General features: G+C 41.2%; 1 protein-coding gene across 2 annotated transcripts; it reads right to left on the reverse strand.

The window, feature by feature from the left end:
- Positions 1 to 9,256: 9,256 nt before the first annotated feature.
- LOC129604766 (mucin-2-like) lies at positions 9,257 to 13,663 on the reverse strand. 2 transcript variants are annotated; one of them, XM_055512537.1, is made up of 5 exons: positions 13,632 to 13,663; positions 13,527 to 13,544; positions 13,307 to 13,338; positions 12,977 to 13,000; positions 9,257 to 12,884 (listed from the first exon to the last, which is right to left on the reverse strand). In XM_055512537.1, the coding sequence occupies exons 3-5, from the start codon at positions 13,329 to 13,331 to the stop codon at positions 10,108 to 10,110; spliced, it is 2,826 nt and encodes a 941-aa protein (XP_055368512.1). In that variant the 5' UTR covers positions 13,332 to 13,338; positions 13,527 to 13,544; positions 13,632 to 13,663; the 3' UTR covers positions 9,257 to 10,107. The 2 variants fall into 2 exon arrangements, with proteins under 2 accessions (XP_055368512.1, XP_055368513.1); XM_055512538.1 differs by lacking the exons at positions 13,527 to 13,544; positions 13,632 to 13,663 and having other exon boundaries at positions 13,307 to 13,483.
- Positions 13,664 to 14,310: the final 647 nt, after the last annotated feature.

Raw genomic sequence — 14,310 nt, forward strand, 5'->3', positions numbered from 1 at the left:
ATTTACTATCTTATTGTACTTATTAGTAAATATTTACTGACAAAGAACTGGTTCTGTTTTCTTATTTGGGTCCAAAAGCATTTCTGACCAAAACATGAGTCTCAGTCATTCAGTAAAGTTTTCTACTGAAGACAGAAGTCAGATAAGAATTCAGAGAATTCAGTCAAGAACTCTGAATATGGAGCAGGAGGATGGTAAATAGTACAAAACACAACTGGTTTCTGGGTTTTAGAGTCTGCGTGAGAAAGGCTGAGAATGAGGCTCTCAAATTATATGTTTAGGTTTAGGAGTAATTGCTGTTACTCCACCTTAACCTGTACTTCTAGGAACATGATAATTGATGTGACTCATTGGAGTCTACTCATCTAAACTAACATATTCATCCTGCTGCAACCAGGTTTCAATGAGACAGAACAGGTCTATGTGATTGTCATTCATCACGTAATTTATTAACATGGATTTCGATTTTTAATAACGAGAGCTTCTGACGACTCAATGAAAAAAAGAATTCCAAAAATTGTCCTTTAAATTTATTTCTGCATATGCATATAGAAAAATTAAAAAAAGAAAGGAAAAGAATAGGTAAAAGAAAAGAAAGGCACCCGGTTGGAGCGAACAAGTTGATGCTCACACAAAGTGCACACCAAGGTTCTCTGAAAACTTCTCCTTCTGTCCCGAGTTTTAAAGCATACAGATAACACAAAACCTGCACACATGAGCTCAAACTTCAGGACAATTTGCCAAGTCTACATCTACACCAATGTAGATATTGTATCAAAAAACATTTTGCAGTTGCTATTTGCAGTTAAAACAGTCATTTACCACATTGTCAGTGTATACAGTGTATTTCTGAGTAGTTTGAAGCTATCTTCATTGCAAGAAACAGTGCTTTGCTGTCAAAAATAGGACATTTCTGAGTGACACCAAACTTTTGAACGGTAGTGTACATTCCTAAAACTGCATACCATCAACTAATGTATGTGGTAGCTCAGGCTAACACTTCAATAATAACATAACTATACACATCTAACTATTAGCATATTACTTATCGGAGTAATATGCATCTAAATTAGTTCCTCAAACTCACAGACTATGCCTTTCCCACCGCTTTGATACTAGATATTTCCAAAGCCACGCGCTGCTGCACCACAGAACCACTAGATGGCAACGTTTACCACAAAAACAAAGCAACATTTTATACAAAAGAAAATAATAAGACGTAAAATCATCAAATACAATGTTAAGAGGTGGAACAGCTTGAGACATTCCAAACAGTAATTTCTAAGACAGTGGTCCAGCATAAAACCTCTGGCTTGCCTTCTACATCATGTGGACACTGACACAGAGGGGAAAAGATGGGGTTGCTACACATTCAAATAAAACTGGGCCCTCAGGTTGAAATTTGAATGCTGTAGATTTTCACAGTGCTTTAAATAGATTTATCATGTTTTTTTAAGACAGGAAGGCAAAGAGGCAAAAAGCTCGTTAGTCCTTGTGCCACGGTGGCTAGATGCAGCTAGAATAGTTCCCAACCTCTAATGAATGTGTATTTACTTCATAGGAAGTTAAACAAAGTACAAAATAGTTTACTAACATGGTCCAACACATTAATGACTTTAACAATATTTTGATAACTTTCTGTGACTGCACATATTACAGTATGAAAGATTAAAAAATAATAATAGTATACTGTATGTGTTACATATTATATATTTACCACAACAGTTTCAGCAGCAGTAGTGCTCACAGTAGTCCCAGGTGTATAACATGTGGCTGCTGTTTTTTAAATCTTTCTATTGTCAATTACATTTATAGTCAACCATCAAACACTTATTTAATGTCTCATGAAGGAAAACACAAGCCACATTATCATAGAAAAAGGCAGTTCAGATTTTACTGGTCTCCTCTTGTCGTGGTGTTTGGAAGGGTTACCCTAAACGAACACCATGAAAATGACTCATAATTATCTCATTTCCTGTTATTGGTATGCAACGTATGGTCCTGGATCCTCTGGCCAAAGTGTCATTGTTATACACTCAGCAATTTCACAGTGCTGTGGTAGAAAATTATCTTGGATCAGCAGAAACAGCGAAGTGTGCAGTTATTCTACAGCACCTTTCTATAAATATATTTCAGCTTCATGTTTCCTTTCACTGCACTGTCTCTTTAGTTAATGAGGCAGCCTTATTATTCAAATCTCCTCCACTCTAATAATGTGAGTTGATCAATTAACATGCACAGACACATATACAGAGGAACTTCGGTGGACATTTTAGGTAGAATAATAGCTGTAATCTGTCAGCTGTGACAGACACAATAGCACTACAGGAGTCATTCCTCACAGCCGTTAGCTCCTGTTTTATGTCAAACAGCCTTGTAACTTGCCTAAAAATAAGACCCTCCAAACTAAACACAATTTATTCATGCTAAAATTTATTTGGTGCAGTTGTGACTACATGTGTGAAGGAACAGGGTTTCTTCTTATTGGTCTCTCTCTCTCTCTCTCTCTCTCTCTCTCTCTCTCTCTCTCTCTCTCTCTCTCTCTCTCTCTCTCTCTCGCGTAAAAACTGTCCTGCAGCATGTTCTGAATTTAGAAAGACATGGACCAAAGGTCAATGTGGGTCTATGTTTGGTGTGTTCTGACAGGATAAAAGAAACTGTACAAAGTAATAAAACGGACCTGAGTTCACTTTACTGTAAATGAACTGAAGCCTGTACTGGTACGTATAAAAAAAGATCCTGAGTCTTCAACAGCATAAGAAAATATTGCATTGAATTGAGCCTTGAGTTTTACAGTCAAAAGTGTTTACACATCAACATATGGGTCAACGTTTACACTTACAATGTGTCACCTGGTAAATATGCAAAAGGGAGAAGTCAAACTACTGTCACACACAGTACGTGTTGCTGTTTGTTGGCCTCATGGTTACATGGTTCCACCTACATACTGTACTGTATAGCATCATGGTTTCATTCATGTAGAAATCTAATTAAAGGTTCCTTGAACATAATGTTTATTCTCACGCTACCTAAATTTGCCTCAGAGCACACCTTTCAAGGGTATAATTAGAGCATTTATTTCATTAATGCAATGTGCTATTTATGTAAATTAATCATTGCCGTAGCCTATTATATAGTCCTGTGAGCACATCATCAGTGGCAGAAGAATTCACGGTTAGGTACAACCAGACGCCAACCAGGTTGCCCTAAAGAGTCTCAGCTGCCTCTCCCTTTACAAACATGCTGCACAGTTACAGGAAGTGTCCATGACAAGAAAAATAATGAGCCTAATGTTGGGTGGATGGGTGATGTTGGAACTGCCCAGGTAACTAATTTGTGGTTGTGTAAACACTTCATTTTAAACCTACATGCACAAATATGTGGTATTTGTTTTGCATTTTTTTCCAGGTGCTCATCATTTTGGTTGTGTTAAAGCTGCTGGCATGAATCTTGTCAAAAAATGTTTTTATTTAGTTGAATTGTCTTGTCACTTCTATTGCCATTTATACAGAAGTTAGACATTTTGTATACACCGGAGACCCTCATGGCCTTTTTGGCACACATCATTATACATTATTGTTTAGTGCTGCTTATTTTTTTTGCAAAAAAACTAGTGAGTTTTTGTTTTTTGCCAAGAAATAAGCAGTACTGTCATGTTTGAGTTAACTTCCAGTTTTATTGTTGCTAACATTACTTCCGGTTCATACCACATAACCTGTCCACAATCAGTAATCACACCAGTATTTAAACCTCAGTCTCACCTTTGCAATCCGTAGGTTAATTTTCACTTTCCAGCATTTCTTTACCGAGTTTTGTTACCAGTCCTGTTCTGTTTTGACCTTGTCTCCTGCCTAGGCCTGCTGTACTGTCGCCGAGCTTGTCTGTTGCAGACTACCACCTGTTACCTGTCGCTGATCTGCCTCACCCTCCAGTACTGTACGTTGAGTTTTTCCATTGCCAACCTTTGCCTGTCTGACCACCATTGTGTACCTGTTCCTCATGTGGAGGATTGTGCCGATAACTGAGTCATCTACCTGTCCTGAATCTGTACAATAAAGACTCCTGAGACAGAAGACCCTGACAGATCAATCTGGCCAGCTATGGACCCAGCTGGCACTAAGTCTGTGCAGTCCGCGCTTCAGCCTCAGGAGCAGCGGAGCTCGAGCTAGAGAGCCAGACCGACAGAACCAGAACCAGTCGGTCTATATGAGTACCTACGCCAGTTTGGCTAATGTGTTGAAAAAGATTTTTCAGGAGGTGACTTCTGGATGAAAGGCGGCTCAGCAGCTCATTAACATCAGACAGGGCGCACGCAGCACGGCAAAGTACGCCATTGAGTTCCGCATGCTAGCGGAGGAGGCTGGCTGGGACGCCACCGCACTAGGGGAGTTGTTCATCCAGGGCTTACCTCGCCATGTGAAGGACCGTTTGGCAGCTCTGGATTTGCCACGAGAGCTGGACGCGCTGATTGAGTTGGCCATCCGTATCGACCGCAGTTATGGAGCAGCGAGCAGGAGCAGCGCGCAGAGATGGACGAGGGCCGACTTCGGGCGGGAGGTCTGGGCAATTCCATCCAGAATCCATTAGGCCAGAGGCTAATGGTGAGCCGTGCATGTGTAGATGATGCCACTGCCTGTTCGCTGCCGATGGTGACGCTCCAGCACGGCAACCGGGCTGTTCAACAGGCCGCGTTGATTGAATCAGGAGCAGACGCCAGCCTGATGGATGCCAGTTTGGCCGCGAGGTTGGGGGTGCCGACTCATCCGCTGGCGGAACCGCGAGAGACTGCAGCATTGGATGGACGGCCTCTGTGGAGGATTACTCACCACACTGATCCGATAAGGTTGAAGTTTCTCGATTTTCACACGGAGGATATTACGTTTTAAGTGCCAGACTGTCACCACCCAGTGATATTGGGACACACTTGGTTGCGGCGACACAATCCCCAGATGAACTGGAGAAGTGGGAGGTTGAACGGTGGGGAAAGGAATGTGAGGCTGACTGCTTCGACAGGACCACAGCCGTGGATTTGGTGGCCTCTGCTGGACAGAGCAGGGAGGATCCGGTGGATGTGGCTGGGGTACCTGAGTGCTACTTGGATCTGAAGGAAGCATTTAGTTCCACCGTGTTGCCACCGCATCGGCCTCAAGACTGCACCATGAATTTACAACCAGCTGCCGCTCCACCGAAGGGGCGGTTGTTCCAACTGTCACCCAAGGAGAGAGTGGCGATGAAGGAATACCTAGACGGAGCCCTGGCGGTGGGGATGATTCATCCTCTCCAGCAGGCACGGGGTTCTTTTTTATTGGCAAGAAAGACAGTTCCCTTCGGCCATGCATCGACTACCGGGGACTGAACGAGATCACCATACATGATTCCTAGCCGCTTCCTCTGCTGGCCTCAGCATTTGAGGTATTATCCGAGGCACAGATTTTCACCAAGCTGGACCTCCGCAACACCTACCACCTGGTATGCATGAGAGAGGGGGATGAGTGGAAGACGGCGTTCAACACCCCTAATGGACATTTCGATTACCTAGTCATGCCATTTGGACTCACTGATACCCCAGCAGTGTTTTAGGGGTTGGTGAACAAAGTTCTGGGGACTATGATAAATGACTTTGTGTTTGTATAACTTGATGACATTTTAATATTTTAGGAGAGAGGAGGAGGAGAAACACAGCAGTCATGTAAGGAGGGTACTAGGATGGCTGCTGGAGAACCAGCTGTTCGTGAAGGCCAAAATATGTGAGTTTCACGTTCCTACAGTGTCTTTTCTGGGCTTTGTCATTTCCCAGGGCCGCATTAGCATGGACCTTGCAAAGACGTGACGTCCAGCGGAACCGTCAACTCTCAGCAAGACCCAGAGGACGGCAAGCTCCACCCATGCGCCTTCATGTCCCGCAAATTGTCACAGGCAGAGAGGAACTATGACATTGAGAATTGAGAACTGCTGGCTGTGAAGGCGGTCCTGGAGAAGTGGAGGCACTGGCTGGAGGGGGCAGACCATCACTTTATGGTCCACACGGACCACAAAAATCTGGAATATATCAGGTCGACCCCGTCAGGCGCGGTGGTCACTGTTTTTCGCTTGTTTTAACTTCCACCTGTCTTACTGCCCAGGGTCAAAAAACATTAAGCCAGACTTTGTCCTGGTTGCACGAGACAGGCCTGGAGGAAGCAGAACCGGCGACCATTCTGCCGGCTGACTGTGTGGGGGCGGTGACGTGGGCGATCGAGACACGATGGACAGGCATCCGGAACAGGCCATTACCACCATCTTGTCCCCCTAACCGCCTGTTTGTGCCTCCAGCGCTAAGAGGGGGGGTCATCCACTGGGCACATACCTGCCGGGTCAGCGGCCATCCAGGAGGGGGTTCTCACTCCTGCATCTTGGGTGCCATGCTATCAGAAGGGAAGGGACACAGAGCTTCAAAGATGAAATGCACAAGGTTTACGGCTTTGGGTTCTGGTGAGGGATCAGATAGGAAGGAGCCAGAGATCAGGGGTAAAAGGCAGACACAGACCATAAACAATCGGTCAGTCAAACACAGCATTAGATGTCAGCACTTAATGTGCGACAGAACCTTGAGAAGGAGATAGATTGTTTGTTTATGAATGTTCAATGCTGAGCCTAATCAAGTACAGAGCACATGGTTGCTATACAGAGTGAGGAAAGAGCACAAGAAGCTGGATGTGGTTTCAGACAGGGGGCCCCAGGTCGTCTCCCAATTCTAGTGGGAGTTTTGCGCCTTACTGGGAGCAGGGGTCAGCCTCACATCCAGGTGCAATCCAGGTACCACCCGGAATCCAACGGACAGAGAACCAACCTAAAGCTGGAGACGGGACTCCGGATCCTCGCCTCCAGGAATCCATCTGCCTGGTCCAAATGACTGGTGTGGGTGGAATACACCCACAACACCCTCCCGTGTTCGTCCAAGGGTCTCCCACCCTTCCAGTGCGCTTATGGATTTCAGCCGCCCCTGTTGACTGTAATGGAATGTATTGCCATTTAAATAAAGATTATAAAAAAACATGAAAATACGAAATGCAATTTAAGTTTTTATTTATATTTTTAATTAATGAAGGTATTTAATTGCCACTTTAAATACTGAATTGCAAAATGTAAAATGCATTTTCAAATTACATGACCAAATTGCATACTGAATTGCCAAATACAAAATGCATTTTCAAATTGAACGACAATATTGCATATTAAATTGCCAATTGACAAATGAATTGTGAATTGGGTTATGAGTCTGAAAAACTTCCATAGAAAGGCAGTGGCGTTTAACAAAATACATGTAAACTGCTTTGCATGGAAGGACTACGGTGTCACAAACAAACAAAAATACGAAACACAACGACATTAACAGGAAACACGGCGACATTAACAAAAAATTACAGAGTAATGCTCGTCTGGAATATATAAAGAGATGTAAGATTAGTCGAATGATGATTATAAATGATTCTAAATTGTTGTTTTGGTTAAATATTATATACAAACTAGAAAAAGTAATTTTTTGAAGAAATTACGTGGGAGATGACAAGCGCTGATTAGGCTGCTGACGTCAAAAAGTTCACTACGACCAAACGATGAAAACCACAAAACGTTGACAAAGATTAAAATGATGACAGCGATGACAGTCAATGGGGAAAATTGTTGCCAGCTCTCACACTAATAATAAAGATCGAGGATATCAATAGTGTGAGTAGTTCATAGTTGGCAACCGCTCTCACACTAATTAAGAGTGAAGATAGAGAGCGAAGATATCATTAGTGTGAGAGCTGTTGCAATTTCATTCAATTCATGTATCACAAATCTATCCTTTAAATTGAAATGTATTTAATTTTAAACCAAAATCAAATCGGGTAACAGGTAACACAGCAGGGCTCTTTTTTTCAGGAGAAGAATAGAGAAGTATATGTGGCCAAATATATACAATGAGAATTTAAGAATTTCATTAGGGACATTTGTGAAGTCCAATTTAGGTCAATATACCCAGTAACTGATAAACCTCCAGGAGGTAGTTTGGAAGCTGTGGCAGCATGAGCTGCTATTCTTATGCTTATCAATGATAAACAAAATAAGTACAATACTCAACTGAAATTGTGTCATTTGTGCTAAGAATAGGGGGAGCCACATTAGCATGTTTAACACCTACTGCGGAGAGCACATGAAGGGGGGACTGCTCGTAACCAGTTGAAAAGGCACTAGTATGAGGAGGGTCAGCATCTGTAAGTCGACTGGAATCAGCAAAAATGAATATGTACCATGTTGAAGAACATGTACCATGTAAAAGAACATGTAATGTAACAGATCTACAACTAACAAATACAATTAAGCCCGAAATTATTCATACCCCTGGCAAACTCCTTTTACAGTATGTTTTTGTCTGCTTACCACTTCTCAACCACATTTGCTGTGTGTTTGGGTTGTTATCGTCATGCTGAAATGTCCAGTGGTTGCCATTTACTGTGATTAGGTTGCCTGGTCCACCAGCTGAAAAGCACCCCTAAAACATTAGGTTTCCAACACCATGTTTGATGTTGGGGATGGTGTTCTTGGGGTTAAAGGCGTCTCCTTTTTTATGCGAAATAAAGGCTACATCATTGTGGCCAAACAATTCAATTTTTATTTTATCTGACCATAAAATAAAAGACCTGGGGCCTCGTGTACAAAGGGTAATTACACATACAATCTTTGCATAAGTCTTTATCTAGGCAAATTTACAGATTTATCAATAACTAGGCAAATGTAGAAATGTCTATAGATCTACAGTAGGGCAGCTCCCTGGCTGGTGTAAGTTCTTTTCTAGAGCTATTGGCAAATAGGTGAAACTATTTACATTTCATGTAAAAAGATGATTATAAAATAATGGCTGTAAAAACGTGTGTAAAATGGTTCAAAACCCAACCTCTATAACAATGTCTCTAGTCCTGTTAGAGGAAATGTTAGAGGCAGCCTGGTGTGCTACACAATCAGAAGCTCCAAAGTTAGTGCTGATCCAGCTGTCAACCAGACTAGAGTTCCAGCCATGGGGCATCCAGAGGGAGCTGCAGACTGGTCAGGTATATGCCAGTCGACCCTGAAAATCAACCAACTGGTAAATGTGATATTTACTTGCAATTTCAATAAGGTGATTCATATATTTAGTGTCTATTAGATCTGATTTGGCATAGAGTATGAGTATTGGTTTATTTGGATGACTGGACACAGTAAAGCAACAAAGCAATCACAAGCAACAACAGAAGCATACAATTTCATGCAACAATCCTTTATTATGTATAACAAGCTGGATAAAGTACCTGTATGTCTGACAACGAAACAAATCCATATAAAGACAATCAATTTACTTTCAACACAAGTTATGTAATGGAAAACTAGTTTCTTACTTATTCTATGCAGTTTTTATATGATTTATGACTGCAATTAATATTTTATGTTTTGTCTTACATCTATTTTATGTATTTGACATTTCACGTAATTTATTCAATCGTTGTCCCTGCCTGATAGACTCTGGACTCTAGCTCCCAAACCCAAGGCCAGGAAGTTGCGTCTCTCTGTCTGTTGAGACTTAGCGCTCCTTCCTGATAGTCAGATGCCAGTGATGGAGGTGTGAGAATATAAACATCTTCACACACACACGGCGACAGGGATGAGATGGTGCATGCAATTTGATTGAGCGAGACAGACATTCCAACATAGTCAGACAGAGGGGTTAAAAGGCAGAAGCAACTTGAAGATTTTGGTCTCTTTGCATTACACCTTTGTGGTGTATGCACTGATCTCCCCAGCTGCTTTTTGATTTGTTGATGAGCATGATCAACATCCATGTTTTTGATTATCTTTCTCCATTATTTTTATTTTCCATAATTTTCTCTCATCTGCTTGTTTAGGGGAAATTTCCACCACTGTTGCAACGATGGGGAGACTGGCTGTTTTTTTAATATAAAGAAGGGATTTAGAGGAGCAAAAAAGGCAGTTATTAAGTAATTTTAAGTAATAATGGTGAATAATTATGAGTAAATATAAATGTAGGACCCTTTACAAATATCATGTTATCCCAGTGCAATGTTATGTGAAGCTGTGTGAAATTCTTCACAGTCACCCACAGCTGCTGGAACTGGCTTTGAAGACGTAACCTGTCAGGCAGCATGTGGGGAAAGTTCCTCCACAGGAACACATGAAATAACAACCTGGATTGTTTGGGTTGGCATAATACCCATCACTCTTCTCCAGACAGAAACTTCTAGAGGATGTAGTAGTTGTAATACTTGTGGTAGGTTGAGTGGTTGTAGTAGGTTTAGTAGTTGTGGTCGGTGTAGTAGTTGTAGTAGGTTTAGTAGTTGTAGTAGGTATAGTAGTTGTACATCTAGTAGTTGTAGTAGTGGGAGCAAGGGTTGGGTTCGTGTTTGGGACACAGCTGCTGGAGCTTCCTTGGAAGATGTAACCTGTCAGGCAGCATCGGTTGAAGGTTCCTCCACAGGAACACATGTAGTAACAAGTGGCATCGTTTAGGTTGGCGTAATACCCATCACTCCTCCCCTGACAGAAACTCCCAGGGGTTGTAGCAGTTGTAATGCTTATGGTAGGTTGAGTAATTGTAGTAGTTGAGACAGGTTGAGTCGTTCCTGTAGGTTTACTGGTTTTAGTAGTTGTGGTGTGATGGGTTGTTGTGGTAGGTTGAGTAGTTGTGGTGGGTTGAGTTGTTGTGGTAGGTTGAGTATTTGTGGTAGTTGTGGTGGGTTGAATTGTTGTAGTAGGTTTAGTGGTTGTGGTGGATTGACTAGTTGTGGTGGGTTGAGTAGTTGTAGTAGTTGTGGTGGGTTGAGCAGTTGTAGTAGGTTGAGTAGTTGTAGTAGGTTGAGTAGTTGTGGTGGGTTGGGTAGTTGTAGTAGTTGTGGTGGGTTGTGTAGTTGTAGTAGGTTTACTGGTTGTAGTAGTTGTGGTGGGTTGAGTAGTTGTAGTAGGTTGAATAGTTGTGGTGGGTTGAGTAGTTGTAGTAGTTGTGGTGGGTTGTGTAGTTGTAGTAGGTTTACTGGTTGTAGTAGTTGTGGTGGGTTGAGTAGTTGTAGTAGGTTGAGTAGTTGTGGTGGGTTGAGTAGTTGTATTAGGTTTAGTAGTTGTAGTAGGTTGAGTAGTCATGGTGGGTTGAGTAGTTGTAGTAGGTTTACTAGTTGTAGTAGGTTGAGTAGTCGTGGTGGGTTGAGTAGTTGTAGTAGGTTTAGTAGTTGTGGTGGCTTGAGTAGTTGTAGCAGTATTAGTAGTTGTAGTAGGTTTCGTTGTTGTAGTAGGTTGAGTAGTTGTGGTGGCTTGAGTAGTAGTAGTAGGTTTACTTGTTGTAGTAGTTGTGGTGGGTTGAGTAGTTGTTGTGGGTTTAGTAGTTGTAGTAGTTGTGGTGGCTTGAGTAGTTGTAGTAGGATTAGTAGTTGTGATGAGTGGAGTAGTTGTAGTAGGACTAGTAGTTGTAGTAGGTTTAGTAGTTATGGTGGGTTTAGTAGTTGTAGTAGGTTGAGTAGTCATGGTGGGTTGAGTAGTTGTAGTAGGTTTAGTGGTTGTAGTAGTTGTGGTGGGTTGAGTAGATGTTGTGGGTTGAGTGGTTGTAGTTGGTATACTAGTTGTAGTAGGTTGAGTAGTCGTGGTGGGTTGAGTAGTTGTAGTAGGTTTAGTAGTTGTGGTGGCTTGAGTAGTTGTAGTAGGTTTACTGGTTGTAGTAGTTGTGGTGGGTTGAGTAGTTGTTGTGGGTTTAGTAGTTGTAGTAGTTGTGGTGGCTTGAGTAGTTGTAGTAGGATTAGTAGTTGTGGTGAGTGGAGTAGTTGTAGTAGGACTAGTAGTTGTAGTAGGTTTAGTAGTTGTAGTAGGTTGAGTAGTCGTGGTGGGTTGAGTAGTTGTAGTAGGTTTAGTAGTTGTGGTGGCTTGAGTAGTTGTAGCAGTATTAGTAGTTGTAGTAGGTTTCGTTGTTGTAGTGGGTTGAGTAGTTGTAGTAGGTTTACTGGTTGTAGTAGTTGTGGTGGGTTGAGCAGTTGTAGTATGTTTACTGGTTGTAGTAGTTGTAGTGGCTTGAGTAGTTGTAGCAGTATTAGTAGTTGTAGTAGGTTTAGTTGTCGTAGTAGGTTGAGTAGTTGTGGTGGGTTGGGTAGTTGTAGTAGGTTTACTGGTTGTAGTAGTTGTGGTGGGTTGAGTAGTTGTAGTGGGTTGAGTAGTTGTAGTAGGTTTACTAGTTGTAGTAGGTTGAGTAGTCGTGGTAGGTTGAGTAGTTGTAGTAGTTTGAGTAGTTGTGGTGGCTTGAGTAGTTGTAGCAGTGTTAGTAGTTGTAGTGGGTTTCGTTGTTGTAGTGGGTTGAGTAGTTGTGGTGGCTTGAGTAGTTGTAGTAGGTTTACTCGTTGTAGTAGTTGTTGTGGGTTGAGTAGTTGTAGTAGTTGTTGTAGGATTAGTAGTTGTAGTAGGTTTAGTAGTTGTGGTGGGTTGAGTAGTTGTAGTATGTTTACTGGTTGTAGTAGTTGTAGTAGGTTTAGTTGTTGTATTAAGTTGAGTAGTTGTTATGGGTTTAGTAGTTGTAGTAGGTTTACCAGTTGTAGTAGTTGTGGGTTGAGTAGGTGTAGTAGGATTAGTAGTTGTAGTAGGTTTAGTAGTTGTAGTTGGTATCTTAGTTGTACATCGAGTAGTCAAAGTAGTGGAAGCAGGGGTTGGGTTCAGGTTTGGTACACAGCTGTTGGAGCTTCTTAGGAAGATGTAACCTGTCAAGCAGCATGTGGGGAAGGTTCCTCCACAGGAACACATGTAATAACAAGTGGTGTCGTTCGGGTTGGCATAATACCCATCATTCTTTCCAGCACAGTAATTACTATCGACTCCATCAGAACTTGCAGTTGTGATGCTGGCTAAATATGTAATAGGAAAAAAAACGTTTTAATTGCTTCGGTCAAGTAACTGCTGTTGTAAAAAACTGTCATGATAATGTTTTAACACTCACCCAAACTGACAATCAAACAGATACCTTTTAAAAGTAAAAACAGCTTATTGTAAACAGTAATTCAGTGAATGTAAATTAAAAATGTCTTTCTAGTTTAGGATTAAACTAGGTAAAGTGAACTTTTTTCATCTTTATTTTCCACTGTTCTGCAGATTTGTCCATCATATGTACTTTCTGTTTCGATAAAAAATTGTGAAATATTGTTTCTACTGTCTAATTCTACCTATTTTTATTGGACAACTACAACAGTATATAACTAGGCTAAAGTTCCCCACTGTAAGGATAAGATCATCATATGACGTGTGTAGCTTCCTGTCAGCGTTTCTTTACCTGTAGTGATAATCAGCCTGCTCATGTTGATACTATGTGGGTAAAAGAAAATATGTGAATTAAGACATTTTAAACTTAGTCACTTAATTATTTTAGGCTCAACAAGGATCACAACTAGATCATGGAACAACTCATTATAAAGTCCTAAAACTATAAATAATAAATACCTATGAACATTAAAAACAAATTGTTACAAAAATGAAAAAACAGTATACAGTACCTGTTGGTTCAGTGTCTTCTAAAACATAGAACAACGTGTCAGATCAGGTACAGCAGGAAGGAAAAACTATAGGCAAACTATAACATCAAGGAAATCAGCACTTACTGTTCACAGATGAAGGTGAAGGAAGCAGCAAGTGGATAACTCACTCTTGGCTGTCTCTTATATTGGTGGGTGGATGTAGCTCTGGGTGGGGAAGGTTGGAATGTCCAAAGCAATTAGACAAGAACTGGGAGGTAACCTCATGTCAGGCAACTTGAGGTATTCAAATCAAATTAGCCTTTGTCCTAATAAGGGTAATTTATTTTTACAAGCTGTGACATGTGAGCTTCTGTCTGTGTGTCAACACCAGAAATATATTATAAAATGTTTGACCCAGAATATAAGAAAAAGTTTACCTAATGACTTAAATTGACAATAAATTTAAGTTCCACAATTGAGCCACGTTTTGAGGTGATGATACTGTTCTATATACATGTGACATTATCTACTTTGTTTACACTCACAGTAGAGCGTTAGAAAAACAAAACAAAAAAAAGAAATAAATTCAAAGAGTCAAGCAGAAAAGACAAGACACTTCACAATAGCTCACTGATACCCAGGGAGAATGGGTAAAATGCAGAGGACAAATGATGCCACTGTGGGACTAATAAGGGAATTAAATGTTTTTGTTATAATTCTTTTTATTTAAAGTGTGAAATATTTATTGGATTCTTGCAATTACAATGCTGCCTTGTCTCTGGCCGTGGCCACAGCAAACCAATCTGTGATCAAGGATGTGAGG

This window comes from Betta splendens, chromosome 10 (genome assembly GCF_900634795.4).
Source record: "Betta splendens chromosome 10, fBetSpl5.4, whole genome shotgun sequence".
Lineage (NCBI taxonomy): Eukaryota > Metazoa > Chordata > Actinopteri > Anabantiformes > Osphronemidae > Betta > Betta splendens.

Bases quoted from the DNA above. Each gene is read 5' to 3' on its own strand.
- LOC129604766 (XM_055512537.1), bottom strand. From the start codon at position 13,331: ATGAGCAGGCTGATTATCACTACAG. The intron at 13,001-13,306 runs GTAAAGAAACGC...TACTTTTAAAAG, and splicing joins CAGGCTGATTATCACTACAG to GTATCTGTTTGATTGTCAGT. The intron at 12,885-12,976 runs GTGAGTGTTAAA...TTACATATTTAG, and splicing joins CTGTTTGATTGTCAGTTTGG to CCAGCATCACAACTGCAAGT.